Genomic DNA, 21,760 nt, shown 5'->3' with positions numbered 1-21,760 from the left:
ATATTCGTACGACGTAATTATTCACCCACGACTCTCATGCATGATATAACTTCACACATTAATAAATCACCTCACGTATCCCCCTGGAACATTTCAAACATATCCCCCAGGGGTCCGCGTCCCTCCGGTTGAGAACCACCGCTTTAAACATTATAAACATCATCATAGTGAGTCACAGTCCGAGGTTAAACTTATCTCCTCGATGTATCGCCTTTGTGTGCTCACGGGCCAGATGGGGTTGCTTGTCAGTGGAATGTCAATGATTAAAAACGAACTTTGAAACCTTTTACCCCTTTCTCCAATAATCTTTGTACCTACTTGAGCTCGCTCGCTCGCTGTTATGCAACACACACGCGAGGTATAAATTTCCTCTGCCAGGCTTTGCAGCTTGGAGCCACCGGTGATGTGTTTTGTTGGAGCGCAGTCAGACGACTCTACGACCAGCGGATAACCCCCGGTATGCACACACGAGCCTCTGGGTTCACCGTCACGACCTCTCAACATCGTCATCATTATAATTGCCTCTCGGTTGTAGAACATTACTGAACGTTCATAATAGATGTTTTTTTGGGTTAGATCGAATAAATATATAAATGTGTCGTTAAAACCCGCCACCACCCGACAGAGCCAACTAGTAAGGGTTGTCAGTTAAACAGAACATGCCAATTCGTCACTCGTACAGCACATCGGTGTGTTGGAGTGCCAAGCCACAACATTTACAATCTGAGTACGACGTTTCGCCAGTAATTACAACTAGCTTGATCAGGCGACAGCCAGATTTGTGGAGGAGTCTAACTGTTTCGTTCCTTACTTAGAGGCGTAGATGTGGTGACCACGCTTCTGCGCTCTTGCGCCACGTGGGGGTGGCGGGGGTTACTGAGGCAACGACCATGATGCATTATGCGAGCCCTTTGAACTTGTCCTTCCTTTCTATTGTGTGTATTAAAATAGCCGTACCAACGGTAAACCGGTAAACCCTATTGAAGTATGCTGCCCTTTGTAGGTATGCATTTAAATCATACTCTTTGGTTCTTTCGGTAAAGTCACCTCTGTAAAAAAAACTAATATATCACGTTTCGATCGCAACGCAAACAATCGTCATCAGGCGGAAAAAAAACAAGCAATCGCATGATGACGATTGCTTGCGTTGCGATCGAAACGTCGTGATCTATTATTGTTTCTACCTACGTGACTTTACCGAAATTACCAAAGAGTATGAATTCCTGCAGTCACGAAAGCTTCAAATTAAGACATTTAAATAATGTATTATTTGATGATTCGCTTCCACGCAGCACTAAGGCGGTAGCTATCTTTTCGGTTAAAGTTATTTTTAATTCTTTAAATTTCGATAGATTCTATAATTAGTCTTGGCCAGTCGTAGCTAGTTTTGCACAGAACTTCAACATTATCAAAATCAATTGATTTTGATAATGGCTTGGCACGCGTGTTCTGCTGCTGCTGACAGTTGTTTTGGGTGGATTTGGCGTCTGCTGCTGGCATGAGTTTCTGGACGCCTGTGCCAAAGAAAATCTTCATAGCTCATCGGATTCCTCTGGTCTAAATAAAGATTTTGATTAAAACAAATTAGATTCTGAGATGTGAACTCCCTCCCCTGGTAGTTCAATCCCCATCATGACGCCTGCTGTATATTTGGAGTCTGCGTGTTCTCTCTCTCTCCGTGATCGCGTGGGATTTTTCTACTGGTCCTCGGGGTTTTCCCTCCACATTTAGAATCAAACATCACGCGATCAGAGTATTTGGCTGCTGCTGTAAATTCCCACTTGATGATAAGCCCACTTCGTTGAGCCATCATTTGTGATGGCCAGGTGGCTTCTGAAAAAAAGCTACATAGCTCAGTGGGCCTTACTTGGTAAAATAAAAACAATATAAATAATAAGGATTGTTATTATTCTTCTTACATGCCCCCACCTCTGTTCACCTCAGTATGCAGCGTGTGGTGGGTTGGGGAAATCGTGGCTAAACTCCCACTACTTTCTAAGACGTCTGAGCCAACGTGGAAGAGTAGGCAAAACATACCAAATAGAAGGGGCTTTCCAGAGCTCTCTCTCTTGTGGGTGTACTTTCTAACACACCGGTTAGTGCTGAACTAGTAACTAATTGGCACTTTTTGTGAACGTGACAAACCCCTCCTGACTGGCCGTGTCTCCTGTCCTTACCTGAGCTGGCTTTGTGGTTCGAGTATCCCTCTATCTTCTTCTCCTCTCCATCGCCTTTTCCTCTCCAAACTCTTCACGCTCTTCTTCGACTCCCGCTCTGTTTCTTTATTCCACATCTTACGTCGTTTTTTTTTATTTTGTGCTTACCGCCGCTAATATCGGCGCGCCTGCTCGTGCCGGTCGTGAGCGCAGGGGGAGGGGGGGTCGCCTGCTGTGCTCTACTACCGGTCCAGTTTTGCTGTGCCACGCTACCGAGGTGGTCCCTGCTATTGCGACCGTTGCAAGTGCCACAAGTGTGCTGTGCCCCACCATCGAAGTTGCTGTCTCCAGCGCCAGCGTGAGCGCGGCATTGCCTGCTGTGCCCCATCACCGCCGCCAGCGTGAGCACGGCACGCCCGATCCTGCCGACTGCATCACTGCTGTCGCTGTGGACGCAGTTCGTGCCTCCCTCCAGTGGCCCTGCAAACAGTGCAGCTAAGCGCGTTTCGTCGCCCTCCGCCAAGCATACATCAGCGAGCGGGAGTTGGACGCGGGTCGTCCCCCACTAAACACCACCAGCAAGTGGGGGGGGGGGGGCCTTGGTGTTGCTCGCCCCCCTTGCTCAGCTGCACTGTTTGGGCTCCACTGCTCGGCCGGCTCTTAGCAACACCAGCGAGTGTGGGCGTTTGGCGCGTCTCGTACCCGGCTCAGCACCAACAAGGCAGTGGAAGTCTCGATTTGAAGTTTTCGTGACTGCAGGGATCCATACTCTTTGGTTCTTTCGGTAAAGTCACGTAGGTTTAAAATAAAATAAATTAAATCACGACGTTTCGGGCGCAACACTTCAGCAATTTTCTTCTTGGTTCTTTCGGTAAAGTCACATAGAAGGGAAATAATAAAATAATAAAAATAAAACATAATAAAATAATTCTCACGACGTTTCGGCCACAACGCAAGCAGCCGTCCTCAGGTGAGGAACAGGTCTGTCGGAAAGACTTCAGACGCTGTTTTTCCGACAGACCTGTTCTTCACCTGAGGACGGCTGCTTGCGTTGTGGCCGAAACCTCGTGAGAATTATTTTATTATGTTTTATTTTTATTATTTTATTATTTCCATTCTACGTGACTTTACCGAAAGAACCAAGAAGATGAATCCCTGCAGTCACGAAAGCTTTAAATCGAAACTTCAGCAATTGTTTATTGCTGTGGTTGTCCCACCTGATGACGGACGCTTGTGTTGCGCCCGAAACGTCGTGATTTAATTTATTTTATTTTATACCAACGTGACTTTACCGAAATAACCAAAGAGTAAGCCAGTGGAAACTCGGCGAGGCTGGCCCCGTGCTCAGCGCCACCTGCGAGTGGGAGCACGGCACGGCCTGCTCACCTTCCCCCCCCCCCACTTAGGGGCCGTCTATAAATGACGTCACGCACCTAGGGGGGGGGGGGTCAGACATTTGTGACGATGTGTGACGACGGGGGGGGGGGTGAGAAATGTGGCGTCACATCAAAATGCGCAACTTTAAATAAATATACACAAGACGTTCTACTTAATTAAATAGACTTCTTAATAAATGTTTTCTCCTACAACATCAGAGTGCAGCGCCACATTAAATACGCACTACAATGACAATAGTTTAAAGCGATTTGAAGCATGTTTATTTTTTTTGGGGGGGGGGCAGAGCTTTGTGACGTCATATTTGAAGGGGGGGGGGGTCTGACTTTTTGTGTCGCCGCGTGACTAAGAGGGGGGGGGGGGGTCAAAAATCGTCCAAAATCGCGTGACGTTATTTATGGACGGCCCCTTAGTATTGGCCATTACTCCTGTGGCCTATTTGCTCGGCACCACCCACTATCATACGGCCCGACGCTGCAGGAGACGCTGCTTGCGCTGTATTTGTTTCTAATTGTACTGCCCACCGTTGGGGAAGCAGTCGGGCATGGAACTACCAGTGGCAAAGGCAGGACTTGTTCCTGTGGTGCTCCCCTTGATCGGACTTTGCTGTTTTTTAAATCCTTTATATTAAGTTCACTTGCTTGCTTGCTTGCGCGCTTACGACCGTGCAAATCTCTCGGTCGTTTTTAACCCACTTCCCGTGATCCAATCGAGCTGACATTTTGCACACAGACTCGTTGTGCGTGACAATTTATTTTCGTGAAATTTTTTTCTCCAAAATGTTACACTTTTTAGGAAAAAATACATTTCAAATTTAATTTAAAATACCAATGTGATAAAAATGAAACTCTTACTCAAGAAAAACAGAAATGAATAATAAAATAAAACCGATGCCACGCATATAAAGGATTTATAGTGAAAAACGTTGTTTTTACGGGTTAATTTTTCCTGGATTATTCTGTTTGCGCGTAGTCACTTTAAGATGTTTCTTGTTCATGTTTTTGTTCGTTGCGGTTGCACCCGATTCAAGAGCCGAATGGCTCACAGGGCTATACCAAATAAATGAAACTGCAACTGAAAATAAATGAAACTGAAAAACTGGTATTCATCCAAATCCTGTTCCATCCAGGTACACATGTCTTTCACGTGATTTTCTGATCGGTTTCCGTTATTCCGATTGCACTTAGCATCGCACGCTGAACTCTGTTCACTCGGCTTCTTAGGGGAACGAAGTCTACAACGCTGTCTTACTCGTCGATGCAAAGGTGGCAGAGGACGCAAAAATCCTGCCTCTGATCGATCTGACTTAAACCTTTCGTGACTGCAGGAATTCATATTCTTTGGCTCTTTCGGGAAAGTCACGTAGATAGAAAAATAATACTTAAAATAAAGTGAATAAAATAATAATAATAAAAAGACAAAAACAAAACAACACTAATGTAGACTGTAGCCTGGTTCTTAATCGGAGTGAGTGTACTGGCAGTCTATAATGTAGACTGTAGCCTGGTTATTAAGTTTGGTGAGTGTACTGGCAGTCTATAATGTAGACTGTAGCCTGGTTATTAAGTTTGGTGAGTGTACTGGCAGTCTATAATGTAGACTGTAGCTTGGTTATTAAGTTTGGTGAGTGTACTGGCAGTCTATAATGTAGACTGTAGCAATAGTTATGAAGCTTATTAAGCTTAATAACCATTGCTAATAACCATTGCTACAGTCTAAGCTTATTAAGCTTAATAACCATTGCTACAGTCTACATTATAAACTGCCAGTACACTCACCAAACTTAATAACCAGGATACCGTCTACATTAGTGTTTTTTTCTTTTTTCTTTTCATTTTATTATTCATTATTTATATTCACTTTCTTTTTAGATTTGAAGCTTTCGTGACTGCAATGATTCATATTCTCAGGTTTTTTCGGTAAAGTCACGTAGGTAAAAACATTAAAATTAATGAAAGTAAAATAAAATAAAATAATTTTATTTTGTTTTGTTTTATTTTACTTTCATTAATTTTAATGTTTTTACCTACGTGACTTTACCGAAAAAACCTGAGAATATCACTTTCTTTTATTAATTTTCTTCTATCTACGTGACTTTACCGAAAGAACCAAATAATTTGATCGATCTGTTAAGGGTCTTGTTCGGTTGGCGCTCCTTAATGTACGATCGCTGAGTAGCAAGGCATTGTTTGTTAATGATCTAATTACTGACAGGTCTATTGATCTCATGTGTCGAGTCGAAACCTCGCACCGGCCTTCTAACCATGTTGCAATTGTTGACGCTGCGCCACCTGGATTATTTTGTTTGAAATGAAATGGTCGTGGTGGTGGCCTTGATGTTTTATCTAACTCGGTTTTATCAGAGCCCAGTATACTCCGAATTGATGAGCCTGCGCATCAGTATAACAATTCACTCTCACGATTCCATGGCTCCACTTAGGTCCCAGTTAATTTCAGCCAACCACCCGTCCCATTGGTATTCATCAGAGCTACGGGCCCTTAAAACCAACACTCGTCAATCTGAACCTATTTGGAGGAAATCAAGCATCACCATTCATCGTCTTATATTTAAACATTCACTGTGTACTTATAAAGAGGCTACTAAGAGGGTTAAATCAGAATATATCGCCAGCGTTATTGCAGCCAGCAGAAATAAAGCTAGGACTCTTTTTGCAACCATCATTCAACTACTCAAGCCAATCCCCTGTTGCAATTTTTCAGCTTCCACTGACTGGTTCGAGTTTTGTCAATTTTATTCATCGATAAAATAACTACATACTCTTTGGTTCTTTCGGTAAAGTCACGTAGGAAGAAAAATAATATATCACGACGTTTCGATCGCCACACAAGCAATCGCCTATAAGGTGACCGCTCTCTGCCACCTGAAGACGATTGCTTGTGTGGCGATCGAAAAATCGTGATCTATTATTTTTTCTACCTACGTGACTTTACCGAAAGTACCAAACAATATGGATTCCTGCAGTCACGAAAGCTTCAAATCAATATTAAAATACCTACAATTCGCTCACTACTGAATTCATCTCCAGCTAACTCTCTTTCTCCGGATTTCCAGCCTCAATTCAATGGTACACCACTAGACTCCCACTGAACTTTCTTCCCTGATTGCCAATTCCCGCCCTACATGTTGTCCACTAGACCCCTTTCCTACTAAGATCTTCAAAGAAAATGTTGGGCCATTGGAACCATTTGCACTGGATCTATCCAACAGATCTCTTAAAACAGGTGTTGTTCATTCCGCCTATAAGGTGGCCGCTGGCACTCCTCTGCTTAAAAAGCCAGGCCTAGATCTGGAGTGCTTTATTAATTACCGGCCCATTTCCAGTCTTCCTTTCATTTCTAAGATCCTTGAACATGCGGTGGCAAATCGGCAAATCGGCTCTGGCAGCATTTGTCTTTAAATGAAATGCTCGACCCATTTAAATCGAGGTTTAGAGCACAACCCAACACAGATACCGCTCTGGTTAGGGTGGTAAATTAACTGCTAGTCACTGCAGGCCACGGTACACCAAGTGCTCTGGTTCTTCTAGACCTCAGCGCAGCATTCGATACAATCGACCATGACATTTTAATTGAATGGCTTTAAATATTATGAGGGTAACAGATTCTGCTCTGGAGTGATTCTGCTCTTACCTGCAAAGCCGCGAGCAGTATGTCGATATGGGCGGCTTTAATTCCTCGGTCAGTTCAGTACAATCTGGGGACCTTACGGATCGGTGCTTGGTCACCTTTTGTTTAGCATTTACATGGCCCCGTTTGGAGCAATGTTGCGATGTCCTGCGTTATGCTGCAACTGCTATGCAGATGACACCCATATTTACCTCCAGCTGACACCAGATTCTGCATCATCAATATATTTGCTTTCATCGTCTTTAACAACTGTAAAATCATGGATGCAGAACAATTTTCTCCAGCTAAATGGAAATAAGACTGAACTCCTCTTAGTCGGCTCTCCCCAACAGTCGCAAAAACTGGCATTTTTCAGCCTAGTTATTGATGGTCAGAACGTCTGTCCGAAGCATGAGATTAATCATCTTGGGGTGATATTTAAAGCGTTCCTTTCCTTCCAAGCTCATGTTAATAAGGTTGTGAAAACATCGTTTTTTCACCTCAGAAACATTTCTCGGCTGCGCAACATCATTACACCGTAGTAGTAGGTTTTTACCCTTTAAACTGGTACAAAACTGACACCTTTATACAAGGCATCATGTTTGCAATAACCACAACACAAGCAGTCAAAATGCAAACAAAAAGAAACAACTCTGATAATGATAATAATATGCACTGTCCTTGAAGTTGATTGGTCCACACCCGAGACAGCTTTTCTTAGAGCCTAGTCTCCATTGATGTTGGACCGGTTGAATGTAAGAGGTTGGTCCATGCACTTGTCCTCTTGTGAATTGATTACTGCAATGCTTTGCTGGTTCGTATTTAAAATAGGTCCTTGGTAGAAGACAAATTATTCAGAATGAGACATCTAGGGTGCTCACCCAAACCCCATTACGTGACCACATTTCTCCAGTTCTCTTATCATTACACTGGCTACCGGTCTTGAAGTGAGTATAGTTTAAGAGCCTTCTCTACTCGTTTTTAAAGCCTTGCATGAGCTGGCACTACCATATATTCACAAGGTCGTTAAGATCTGCGTACCTCGATTCCTGCTGCATTGCTGGTGTGAGTGGGCATTTTTCGTGGTTGCGTCTGGGTCGTGGAATTCCCTACCATTGGAAATTCGTTTAACCGACAATGTGGAAACGTTTAAGTCGCGCCTACAAACACATTTTCTTAAATCAATATATTATATTCAGCTCTCTTCTCGTGGCCTTTCCTTAACCTTATTCTTACAAGGCCCCTTGAGACATTAGTGGAAGGCGCCTTACAAATACATGTAAATTATTATTTAGATTTACGGGCTCTAACCCAAAACAACCCCTTTTATTATGGAAAGCATGTTTGTTTGCACGATTTACCACAGGCATGTGTGGTTAATGCAGATTTGATGATGCTTTGCAATAGGTATGTCTATTTTGTGTTTGAACATCTAAAACATTTTTACAAATGTTTTTCGACGTTTTGCTTCGTGATTGCATCCGACAGATTCAACAACACATTTATACTTACGCAAACTAACCCCAAAAAACGTTATTATAGATAACATTGGTCGCGAAAGCCTATGTGTTAAAGCGATCTTTCATATTATCTGTATAAAATGGCTGCATTTCTTTTTGTTGCCAAAGCGTGCCTTCTATGTACCCAGGAAATGCTGCTTCACTGGACTTCCCTCTGTCTCGTCGCTGGGCTGTCCCAAGTGGCACGTGGTGGCAATGTTTTGGTGTGGCCAGCCGATGCCAGCCATTGGATCAACATCAAATCCATCATGGATGAGTATGCAAGAGACAGTCGTCATAATGCCATCATTATCAGCATCATCACCATCTAATTATACCCTACTGGATGAAGGCTTCTATACGCGATCGCCATCCTTCACAGTCTCACCATGGCACAATCCAGCTCGCTACCTTATCCTTACCTGATGTCATCACTTAATTCCCACGGCGAGTTCTCTCCTATGGGATTCCACTCCGTCTCTTTGTCTTAATATATGTTCTTTAATTAAAGGGTGCTGCGGTGCCATGGAGTTGTCTTCCTCACATGGTTAGACGGATGTCGGAGGGTCAATCCTGACCCTGACGTCTGTATATTTGAAAGTTTGTATGTTCTCGCCGTGGTCACGTTGATTTTTTCTCCGGGTCCTCCGGTTTTTTCCCTCAACTTTTAGAAACATGCGTTGATTTTATTTATATTAAGTGGCTGCTATCATTTGAGGCCAGGTCGCTGAAAAACGGTTAATATCTTGGCGGGCTTTACCTAGTAAAATAAAATAGTTTAGTTTATTTATATATATAATTAAGTGATTTGCTTACCTTTCCTATACTTTGCACTCCTATCGTGTTTCTATATTGTGTTCGTTGTTGTAACGTTCTCGCCCACCCCTACTGAACATCTGTGAAAAAGAGCTTTATAACTCATCGGATTCCTCTAGTTGAAATAAATAAATTGATTCTGATTTAACACCACCCATCATCCCTTCTGATGTGCCCTGCCCAATCCATTATGTTTTTAACAGTAAATATGGTGTGTATGATTCTCTTTATTCTGTGATCCATCTCTAATCGTAATAAATGCCCCCATTCTAATTTGCGCAATATTGGTATACATTTTTTAAAAATCACTATCCATAGTTCTTATATATTTTTACGGAATGCTCGATGTTATGCAAAAGGGCAGAAGGAACCCAGCACATGTATGAACGTATAAACAAGGAGAACAAACGCACCTCTGATTGGCACGGTTGACTATGTATGGTGTGAAAGAAGTTCAACATACATAAAAAACCAAAAGACAATCAATTCTTGCTGAGATAAATATGCATGTATGTTGAACATGTTTCACACCTTACGTAGCCAACCATGCTAATCAAAAGTACAGGGGAAGGACAACATATCTAAACACAAATAGCAGTTCTAAAGAAATTATTTTCAATCGAGATTTAAAAGTACGTGGACGTGCCCATATTTAAATTAGTTGAGGCAGTCATGTGCCACAAGGGTCATAGTAATGAACCCCACATTCATGAAACGTGGATTTCAATCCAGGCAGCCATTCAAGCAAATGTATAAGTGTCGTGAATTCTAAGTTTAACTGTATCTCGTTTAAACAGCTGTGAGAACTCAAAAAACCAGGATGAGCAATGTGCAAGAGTGACCTGGGGCATTAGCCTGCCAGTTAGTGCGTGACGATCGCTGGGTATAAGTTCGACCTCAAGTTAATGGGAGTTGAAACAAGGAAAATATATTAAAATTCCCCCTCCCCTTTTGCACCCCTACCCCCTTCCCCCCGCCCCTCCTACTGCCTGTCCATCCAGCAGTGTAATTGGGTACACCACAGTGTCATGATTGGGGTAAAGAGTGCCCAAACCTGGAATAGTAGGCCAAATATCTTCCACAGGGGTGTCTAGAACTCCCTCTATTATGTAACTTTTCATATTCCCATTTAAAGAAAAACTGGTCATCAGATATACTTTTTTAAAATTCGATTTTCATCAAGACCCATTGTGTAAAGTGCAGTCTCCAACTTGTATTATCCACTCTACTTCTCTGGTTTATTTACGTGCTACGAATAAGGGACATTTCTTGAAATGTCGCCATTTACATATATTGTTTCGTGCCATTTAAAGCCACACAGTGCTATTGACGAATGTGTTGGAATTGTTGCTATTTGTGCTTGTGCACCACTTCCAAATGCATCATCACCAAAAATGAGTCCTCTTGTAGAGGCCCCGTTCCGTCAAGAATGGAGTGACTGCAGGGCTTGCACCGTTTACCGTTGCACCAGGCTCGTCGAGAGAGGACACCAGGTTACCGTTATCATCCCCACCGGGGCGATGTTCATGGACACGCGGACGCTGGGACGCGTGAACCACGAACTCCTGAAGGTCAACTTCACCAAGGAGGAGCAGGAGGTGAAGATGGACAAATTCTTCCAATTCTGGATTTTTGAGAGTACAAAACTCTCTTACTGGGAGGTCTACTGGAGACACAATGCAGAGGTTCAGGAGAACATGAAAGGTAAGGAAACTATCAAATAATATAAACTATCTTTATTTAAACTATTTTTTATTTTACCAGGTAAGGCCCACTGAGCTATACGGCTCTTTTTTGCAGCAATCTGGCCACAAGTGATAGCTCAACGAGATGGCTTATCACGTTCAAATTATAGCAGCCGAATACACTAAACGCATGTTTCTAAATGCAGAGGGAAAACTCGGACTCGAATAAAAATACATGCGACTATGGGGAGAGAAACACCGCAAACTCCAATTATACAAAAGGCGTGAGGGTTCGGATCAAACCAACAACATCCTGTATATTAGGGGAGGTAGGTAACATCTCGCTACCGTTTTACTCCTCACATTAACCCGACCACCAACAACCAAACAAACAAACCATGTGGTTGGACAGATCTTTCACATTTGGTGCACCACACCTTTGAATCAATCTCCCCAAAGCAATCTGCACACCCGACTCCAACATTCCGATATTCAAGTCACAACTAAAAACACATCTCTTTGCACTTAGACACAACTAACTCTCAATCACATGCTTTTTTTATTTCAAACAACAGTAGATATTTTGTCAATAAATTTTCTTTCTCATTGTTTAGTATCTTTATAATTTTACATTGAGTTTAAGTGTTAATGTGATGATGGTGCTTTTAATGGCGGATTTGTGCCAGAAAGGCACCATATATGTAAATAAAATAAAATTCACTTGATGTTGCTTAAGAAGCTTCCGTATTTTCCGTCCATATTTTGAACTTCTTTCGCACCGTACATAGCCAACCGTGCTAATCAATCGGAGGTGCAGGGGAAGTACAACAAACTAAACACAAAAAGCAGCTCTAAATTAATGAGTTTTCAATCTATGATTAAAAGTACATATGTCCCATATCAAACATCCCATATCTCTCCAAGGTCCTCGAGTGCACAGACACGGTGGCGAGATGGAATGCAGGTATGCATCGCCTGGTATGGAGGAGGTTGTGGGTTCGATTGCATCGCTGACGCCTGTACATTTGGAGTTTGTATGTTCTCTCCGTGATCGTGTAGATTTTCCTCCGGGTCCTAAGGTTCTTCCCTTCACATTTAGAATCAACGCCTGTTTGGAGTATTTGGCTGCTATACCTTTCCGCCCGACAAGACACTTCGTAGAGCTATTTTTGTGGTCAGGTCGCTTCTGAAAAAGAGTTTTCTAGATCAGTGAACTTTATCTGGTAAAATAAAAAAAAAAAATTGTTTCGTTTTTAGTTTAGTTCAATGATGCAAACTTGCATAGCATTTTTGTCCTTATAAACCTGAGCGCCCCCTGTGACACCTCTTACCTTTCTGATCGAAATCCGTTTATCAACCTGGAGAGGGTGAAATTCAGACACGTTTTCAGATTTATTTGCCGTTCTCCATGGATCAGTCCTTGGCCCACTTTTGTTGTGGATATACTTGACTCCATTTGGGCATGTAAGCCAACTCATGCTTAGTTTCCACTGTTATGCTCACTCCAATATATATTGATTCCAAATCCCCCCTCAATGTGTGTGCCTCGAGTCGTTCCTGGTGTTTAGTTGATTGTCCTTCCCCCGCACCTCCGATTAGCACGGTTGGGTATGTCGGTTTGGAATAAGTTCAACACGGATACATATGTAGTGACATCGCGGACGTCACTCTGTGGTGCCGGCCCAAGAGAGGCACAGCGCGCTATGTACTTACATCGCGGACATCGCGGAAGTAGCGACATCATGGATGTCACTGGGTAATGCCGGATATAGCGAGGCATGGCATGCGATATAATTACATCGCAGATACCCCGTATATGTGGGTGTAGTACCAGCCTTAGAGGAGCTCAGTGAGTGCTGATAGAGAGCGCTGAGTGGCACCACGCTCGGCATGCAGTGCTGTCCCCTATAGGAGGGAGGTGTGAGAATGCCGGCCATGAACAGGGTTCATGTAGGCCATGGCACTCTGGTTGACCCTAGAAGGCACGTGACAGGTAAGATCTACAAAGGGGCCCCAAGTGGGGGCTAAGGGTGGTCACGTGTCGGGGTCCAGATCCTGCTAGAGGATTCGAGAAGGTGGTCGTGGCCAAAGGCGGAGCCAGCCACGACCAGGGAGCATATAAACCGGGTCCCCAGAGGGGCCGGGGTTCAGAGTTGCTGTGTTATCCTGAAGATCTACGTTCTACGTTCGATTTCTGAGAAGAGTCACCAACACGTGGACCTGGACCCAAGCCGGGGTCCTGTCTGTTGTAGCTACTCCCAGTGTAATTAGTGTACTTAGCCTGGTGGTTCACCATCATAGGTTGTTTTCTGGTAAAGGGGCAGTTACCCCTTTGTGTTGGTATCAATAAATGTGTTGCCTCCAAGGAGTACGTCTGCGACTCAGTTGAATCCACTACACATACATTAGACTGAAGTTGAATCTAAGCCGGACCAAAACAGTAACCAACGTACAAGTAGGAAAAAGGTTGCACACAGAAGAAACCCTGATGATGCAGGAAATGTTGAGAAGGAACCTAGCACTATTTGGACACGTATGTAGGGTGGATAACAACCGCAAAATTAAAAGTGTGCTGTTCGTAAAAATGCAAGTAACCAGAAAGAGAGGAAGACTTTAACAGATAATGGCTTGACGACGACACAAGGGATTGGTGCCATAAAGATGTGGCACTACTTGAGCATATTAGAATAAATCTCACAGAGAGGAAAGTGGAAACAAATGACGAAATGTGCAGTAGACATCTACTCTGGGCTTTCTGCCCCATGGATTGTGATAATGATGATGCTGATGTTGGGGTTGTTGGTTCCGCACACCAATGGTCTCAGGTTAGTTCTGTGAGCGTGATGATCAATGGCCACAACGCTGGTGCTGCTCAGGCATTCCACAGTCTTGATGTTATCCATAATCCCTCAATACAATTTGGAAGCGCACATTCACAATGCCACTGAGGCTGATTTCTTTAACCTCGTAAGTATATAGCCAAGTTGCGCCCCATCCTCTCTCTATGTGTTGGATTAACATAAGCTGATTCACGCCTTTTATCTTCTCTCGCATCGACATCAGCAACGCCTTTGTTTTCTGTTATTCCTGTTCAGCTGTTGCATCAGCTGCAGGACGTGTGGAATGCGGCAGCCAGTATTATCACCTGTGTACACCTGTTACTGAATGCATTATCAGCCGTACATTAAACGGTTGGCTAACTGGGGTGCGAAAGAAGTTCAACAAACATACATACATACTGCTCCCTTGCTCGTGTCTCCTCACTGCCTGCCAGTCGGGTTTTTGGGTGGAGTTCAAGATCCTCCTCACCTACGAAGCTCTCAATGGTGGCACTCCTTTGTATATACACGATCTTTTCCATCTCTGCATCCCAGGCAGCGTCCCTCCGGGCCTGCTTCCACCAGATAGTCGGTTCATCCTGAGTCAGCTAATTCAAATCCCGCCTTAAGACGCATCTGTTATTGAAGGCCTTTTAACTTCCTTATTATATACGCGTATCTATTTCTTTGATCTGGATTTTTCCAGTGCAGCTGCCAAGCTTTAGAACGCTTTGTCTTTGCCCATAAGACAATCCGAGTCGTAATATACAGTATATTAAAACTGTTGTGAAAACTCACCTATTTAAACTTGGTCTTACCCTGCAGGTTCAGTTTATTTCCTGCTTTCCATTGATGTCGCATTGGGATCTACGGATGAAATCCACATTACAAATGTAAACTATTATTATTTATTATTGGGATGAATAAGCTGGGATATAGTTGGTATCAGCGAGGTGAGAAGGAAAGGGGAAACAACTCCAAATATTAAAAGATTAGCAATCCTTTCAATTTCAAAGGGGAGTTGATAGTACGTATGGAGTAGTGGAATTTGTAGTATATGCAGGACTTAGACATATAGTTGTACGGTTTAAGGGTTCATAATATGGAGATGGACGGCTTACACCCAGGCAAGAGGCGATCAAAACATTTCAAGTTAAATCTCATTGAAATATATTGTATGTATGTTGAACTTCTTTCGCACCATATATAGCCAACCATGCTAATCGGAAGTGCGGGAAAACGTTTTGGAAGTTATGATTCATAATAAGCCTCAATCAGTGGTGGACCCACCTTGATATTCTATTGATATATATATAGTGTTAGCATATTAATATCGTTTTTGATGCAACCAATATGTTCTGTTAAATAAATAAAAAATATTCCCATTTTTGTAATAACTCCCCAGCCACCTTTTTGTAATGTTTCTACACCAGCTCCTGGTCACATTTATTGAACGAAGATCAAGTTTATGAATATACAAACCAAATCATGAATCAAAGTTGAATTTGTTCAAATATCACAACGGCTGACTAAAATGCTACATTTGGTAATAACATGCAAAAAATGATTGTTTCCCACTGCATTGTTCCAGCATACTTTTATATTTTGACTTTCAATATGAATATTCATGGTTTATTTCGGTAAAGTCACATAGATAGAAAAAGGAATAATACAAATAAGTGAAATAAAATAATTAAAATAAAATAAAAGTAGAAATAATAAATAACAAAACACCACTCATGTAGACTGGTTCTTAATCAGATTGAGTGTACTGGCAGTCTATAATGTAGACCGTAGCCTGGTTATTAAGTTGGGTGAGTGTACTGGCAGTCTATAATGTAGACTGTAGTCTGGTTCTTAACCTCGGTGAGTGTACTGACAGTCTATAACGTAGACTGTAACCTGGTTCTTAACCTCGGTGAGTGTACTGGCAGTCTATAATGTAGACTTGCCTGGTTTTAAATCTTGGTGAGGGTATTGGCATTCTATAATATAGACTGTAGCAATGATTATTAAACTGAGTGAGAGTATTGGCAATCTATAATGTAGACTGCAGCCTGGTTCTTAACCTGAGTGAGCGTACTGACAGTCTATAATGTAGACTTATTCTTGGTTCTTTCGGTAATAAAATAAAAAAAAATGAAAACCACGACGTTTCGATCACAACACAAGCGATCGTCTTCAGGAGGAAAGAGTGGGAAGGTCACCGAAGGTAACCGTTTATAAAGGTTTAAAAAATGGGCGTGGCACAAGCGCTTCGGCGGTGCAATTTAGTGCGTGGGGAATATGTGCCCTGGGATCAGAGAGCACCAATGTGAAGCACGGAACATGCAGTGCCACAAAACGTCTCAGTGTCAGAACGAAGTGGGCAGGGCATATGTGCAAGAAAACGACACAAATCAAGTAATGACTTGACCTGTGCTCCCTTGACAATAAAACACAAATCAAGTCATGCCCCAAAGTGGTTGATGACATCTTTCCAATGATTGCTGAGTTTATATCCATCTTCTCGGTTGAGATTGTGTCTGTATATATGGATGGCTTTATGAACGAATCTTTGTTGATAGCTAGTTAGCTTGCAAAAACTACCATCTTAGAGAAATCAATTTCGTGTGAGCCAGCCGCATTAAAATAATGATCAGCCAAGGCAGAAGTAATGATCTTACTGTGTTCAAATCTTCCTTATGCTCACGAACACGATCCGAGACATGTCACTTAGTTTTACAATGTAACTTACCGCAGATACAGCTGAGTTTGTAAACGCTGGGATATTGCATGTCAGGAATCATGTCATTCAGAGATAGGATCAGATCACGAATTTTATGTACTGTGTTAAATCGGACCTGGATCTTGTGTTTGGACATGATTTTAGAAATCCTTTTGGTGACCCCTGCTATGTATGGCAAAAAGATGTTTTTTATTGGATCCTCAGATGACTCCTTCGTCACGGTTGGGGTGATGGCTTTGCTGATTGTGTAGTCAAAATATCCATTCGCCTTGAGAGCTTGGTGTATGTGTTTGAGTTAACTGGTTAGGTGTTCATGGTCGGAGATACATTGAGCTCTATGGTGTAGCGTTTTCATGAGGGAATTATTCTGGGATGGATGGTGGTGGGAATCAAGTTTTAGTTAGGCATCAGTATGGGTTACTTTCCTGTAGACAGAATGGCTCATTGAGCCATCTGGTCTCTTTTTGATATAAATTATATTTCAATATAAATTATATTTCGTGATACTTTACATGTTTGAAGGATGTGTATATTGATAATAGGGTTTTCCCCTTTTTTCTGGCAACAAAACAGGTGTTAAGATGTTAAAACACCAAACTGAAACCTTTTACAAGGAATCATGTCTGCATTGACCACAATGCTTATGGTCAGAATGCAAACAAAAAACATGCTCTGATAATATATGCATTGTCCTTGAAACTGATTGGTCCACACCAGAGACAGCTTTATTTTTAGCCTGGTCTCAAACAGTGTTAGACCAGAGGACGCTAAAATATGATAATAGTTCAGTTCATTTATTAGGTTTCGCCCTGTGAGCCATGCGGCTCTTGAACCGCAACAAACAAAAACATTAACAAGAAACATCTTAAAGTGACTACGCGCAACAAAAACATCCAGGAAAAAACAGCAAAGTCTTCCAGAAAAAGCACCGTATATCAACGCTGTGTGCAAAAATCCCAGTGGGATGCAAGTCAAACAATAACAACCGTAAGACATTTAGATTAAAGTTATCAGTCGAACTCTGTACTACAACAAACTAATATGGCTAAACCAAAACGTTTTCGAAATCACCAAAATATATCTATAAAAACAATGTAACAGTGATCATAGGAACTGTGATTCAAATTTAACAATAAACGATATACATAACATGTACGACCAAACTTTGCAGCCATAGCTGGCAGTATGAGTCACTCCATAACAGCATCAGTATCAGTAGGAGTATCAACATTTTTCAATGCACCTTTGAAGATCAGCACACTATTATCAAAACTCAAGATCATACTTTGCAGCAGTCATCCGGAGCGATACATTTGATTTTAGGCCACTGAATAGCAGTGGCAGCTAGGGGTGTATACCTCTTCTAGAGCAGTTTTGAGTGAAGATCTCACAGGTAGTGATCCAAGTTGCAGTTTATTGGCGAAAGCATTCCAGACCCTGGGGGCATCAATAGCAAATGCCCTTCCTCCAGTATTTGTACGGCAATAAGGAATGTGAACCTGGTAAATGAGCGAAGACCTTAGGTTACATTTGTTCTTCGAAACAGTGAGGAGATCCAGCAGGTAATCTGCTGATTTATTTGTAAGTACATCGTGAATAAATAAGATCTGATGCACAAGCCGTTGATCATTAAGAGAATTTAAGTTTGACCCAATATAGAGATCGCAGTGGTGGGTCCTATACGGGCAGTTCAATGCAAATCTTAAGTCCGAGTGATACATTGAGTCAAGATTCTTCAGTACATTCAGTTTTGAATCAAGGATGACCACAAGATACTTATAGATCTTGACTTGTTCTATTTTTAAAAAATTTAAGGAATGTAATGGGAGATAAATAACTTCCTGCTTATTCCTGGTGAGAAGCATAGTACCTTGGTTTTGGAGATATTCAGGACTAATTTAAGAGCAACTAGCTAATATTGTAGTTTGCTGAAATCACCCTAGAGCTTAGCAATCACGTCATCTGGAGAGCGGCCAGCAGTAATCAGTATCGTGTCATCTGCAAAAAGATTTACTCTGGAATGATCCAGGTCAGTCAGTGCCAAAGTCATTGACATAAAACGAGAACAAGAGGTGGCCGAGGATGGAACCCTGTGGAACCCCTTCTGTTATCTTAACACTGTTTGACCTTACTCTTTTTGACCTCCAATCATCTATGAATACAGTTTGGGTGCGAGAAGAGAGGTAATTGTTTAACCATTCCACTGCGTGTTTGGAGAGACGGAGGCAACTTAGTTTACTAAGCAGGGTGTTGTGGTCGACTGTATCAAAGGCTTTGGACAAGTCAAGAAAAAGACTGGCGCAGTACTGCTTATTATCAAGGCTACTGTAAATGTGATTTAGAGTCTAATGCAGCAGATGTGGTGCTGTATTTTTTTCGGAACCCAGATTGGTTTCGATGTAAGAGATTGTTGTCGGACAGCAAACTGCTAATTTGGTAGTTCATTTTTTATTTATTCATCAACGCGGACAAAATTGAGAAAGGTCGGTAGTTATTTGGATCATATTTAGGGCCCCCTTTGTGAAGTGGACGAACATAGGAATGTTTCCATTCTAGAGGTACTGACGCTTCTTTGATGGACAGGTTGAAAATATGGGCGATAGTTTTGTAAATTAGGTGACCAAGAGTTAGCAGAGCAAAGACGGGAATACTCTCCGCTCCGGTAGAGGAGGACCCTTTGAGGTAGGAAAGTTGTTTCAGAACATTACTTTCATGGATAGGCTGGAAACTAAATTCGTTTAATGTTTGGACAGGTGTGTAGGAAATTGCATGAGCAGGGGTGACTCCCAATAAATGATAAAAAAGGTCACCAGCTTAAGAAAAATGAAGGTTAAAATTGTCGACTACTTTTTGGGTCTCTGAAAAATAGTTTTCATTTCGGTTAAGCTCAACGGAAAGATTATCTGTGTTAGGTGCCCTTTCGATACATTTGACTGTTTTCCAGAAGATCCTGGCATTGCCATGTGATTCCCGGAGAGTGGAGGACAAGTAAGCATTTTTTACATGCCGTATTTTTTTGACACATCTATTCCTTAAAATCCTCAATTCTAGCCAGTCTTTGACCAAATTACTTCTCTGAGCATATGCCCAAGCCTTGTCCTTAGTTTTCATGAGCTTAGTAATCAAAGGATCAAACCATGGTGGGCAGTTGCCTTTAATTTTAAATCTAACTGACGGAGCATGTTTGTTGATAATTTGGAGAAACGTATACCTGAAGGTCTCCCAAGCCGTAGTCAGGTTGGGGATATCACAGACCTTGTCAATATCCGAGTGAAGCACATCATTAGTAAATGCCTGTATGCTGAAGTGTCTGATGGAGTGCTTATCAACCAATTTAGGGGGAGCTTTGGGTTTGGCTAACGATCTCACCCCAAATAGGAAGGAGTGATCACTAAGGTTATAACCCAGAACACCAGTAAGTGGGAAGTTGTGAGAGGCATTAGTCAATAGGACGTCAAGCAGAGAAGACTGTCCCGGATTTTTTAGGTTGGGTCTTGTGAGGACATTTATTAATTGTAATAGGTTAAATTAATCTGCAAAATATGTGGCCACGGCCGGCGGGTTTAGCCAATTCCAATTCCGATCACCCATTAAAATAATTTCACCTTTAGGGAGGCCCCCAAGAAGCTCCCTCAGTGCGTTCCCAGCTTCAACATCCTTACCACTAGGTGGTCTATAGCAGCACACTACCAATATCTGTAGATTTTTAGGGAGAGTGATATTTTTTTAAACAAGGATTGAGCTGGTGAACATGCAATAGCACTACGAACATATATGGCAATTCCACCTCCTTTAGACCCTTGGTCAAGTCGAAAAAGGTTGTAGTTGTCAATCGTAATCTACAAGTCATTGACGGCCGGAGTGAGAAATGTTTCTGTAAGGCAGAAAATGTCCAGGTCCAGATTTGCCACTTTTAGTTTTAGGTGACTTAATTTAATCACAAGCCCTCTGATGTTGACGTCGAAAATACCAACACCTTTTCTGCCAGAAAAATCTATGTAATTAAATGAGTTCTTTACATTTGGGCCAGGGTGAAGCTCAATACCTCCCAGAAATAAGAAAAGTAGAGTTAATAGTTTGCACAAATATTTTCTGTGAAAGGATGAAGTGCGGCGAACCTTGGACGAATAGCAGCAGCTTGCAGATGGTGACATTTTAAAAAGCAAAATGAAGTTAGGAAGGAGTGCTGGTGAAGTAATAGGACAGAGATAGGGTTTAAAAGGATACAATTATGGAGTGTAGAAGTGGCTATAAGCTATTTCACTAGCAGGTGTAGTGGCAAATAGAGCATCAAGTATGGACGAGAAATAACGACGGCTGCCAGTGGTGGAGTTTAGTTTGGTACTAGATATGGCCGGGAGGGACAGCAGTAGGATACACAGCAGAACTGCCATCTTTAAAATAACAAAGGTCCACAATAGTTAAACACACAAGTGAAAACGTACAGGTAGGCCGAGCACGAGAAATGTATTGCCATACTCGTCGCACATGTACTGCTTCTCGCCCATGTGCTTGAGAGTTTGTGGTGGCGGTCAGCTCCAGGTCACGAAATTGAATAGTCGTTCAAGTTATTGCTGTTTGTAAGCACACCTTTGTGCGTTGCTATTTCTCTCTGCTAGTGTGGATGTGACCTAACACTTCACTCTTTTTTCTCTCAAGGAGAATATTCGCGAACAGGGCAATAACCTGATCAAGCAGGTGAAGGGTAAAAACCTCAAGGAGCGGGTCAAGACGGTCGAGGGCTTCCTGCAGAAGCTTCGGCTCCTTGCTGACGAGGAGCGTTTCTGAGCAAACCAGGAAGCAGCAGTTAAGGCAGGCTAGGGAGTAGCAGCTCAGGCAGATCCAGGGAGCAGCAGCTTAGGTAGACGCAGGGAGCAGCAGCTCAGGCAGGCCCAGGGAGTAGACGCTCAAGCAGGCCCAAGGAGCAGCAGCTCAGGCAGGCCCGGGGAGCAGCAGCTCAGGCAGACCCGAGGAGCAGCAGCTCAAGTAGACCCAGGGAGCAGCACCTCAGACGTATACTGCGTTATGGCATTAC

At 42.5% G+C, this 21,760-nt stretch overlaps 1 protein-coding gene across 1 annotated transcript in view; it reads left to right on the top strand.

Annotated features, from left to right (window-relative positions):
• The first annotated feature begins 364 nt into the window (after window positions 1-364).
• The window catches only part of LOC144737986 (UDP-glucuronosyltransferase 2A2-like), a 41,811-nt gene continuing 20,415 nt past the window's right edge, over window positions 365-21,760 (top strand). The window contains exons 1-3 of the mRNA XM_078620909.1: window positions 365-457; window positions 8,827-8,954; window positions 10,965-11,197. Of these exons, the coding sequence (XP_078477035.1) occupies window positions 8,830-8,954; window positions 10,965-11,197 (358 nt within the window). The 5' untranslated portion in view covers window positions 365-457; window positions 8,827-8,829. The remainder of the gene's footprint in view (window positions 458-8,826; window positions 8,955-10,964; window positions 11,198-21,760) is intronic.

Source organism: Lampetra planeri, chromosome 76, assembly GCF_965212315.1.
Source record: "Lampetra planeri chromosome 76, kcLamPlan1.2.h2, whole genome shotgun sequence".
Lineage (NCBI taxonomy): Eukaryota > Metazoa > Chordata > Hyperoartia > Petromyzontiformes > Petromyzontidae > Lampetra > Lampetra planeri.
Note: the sequence above shows the minus strand (reverse complement) of the source record. Positions and strands in the feature narration are given on the sequence as shown.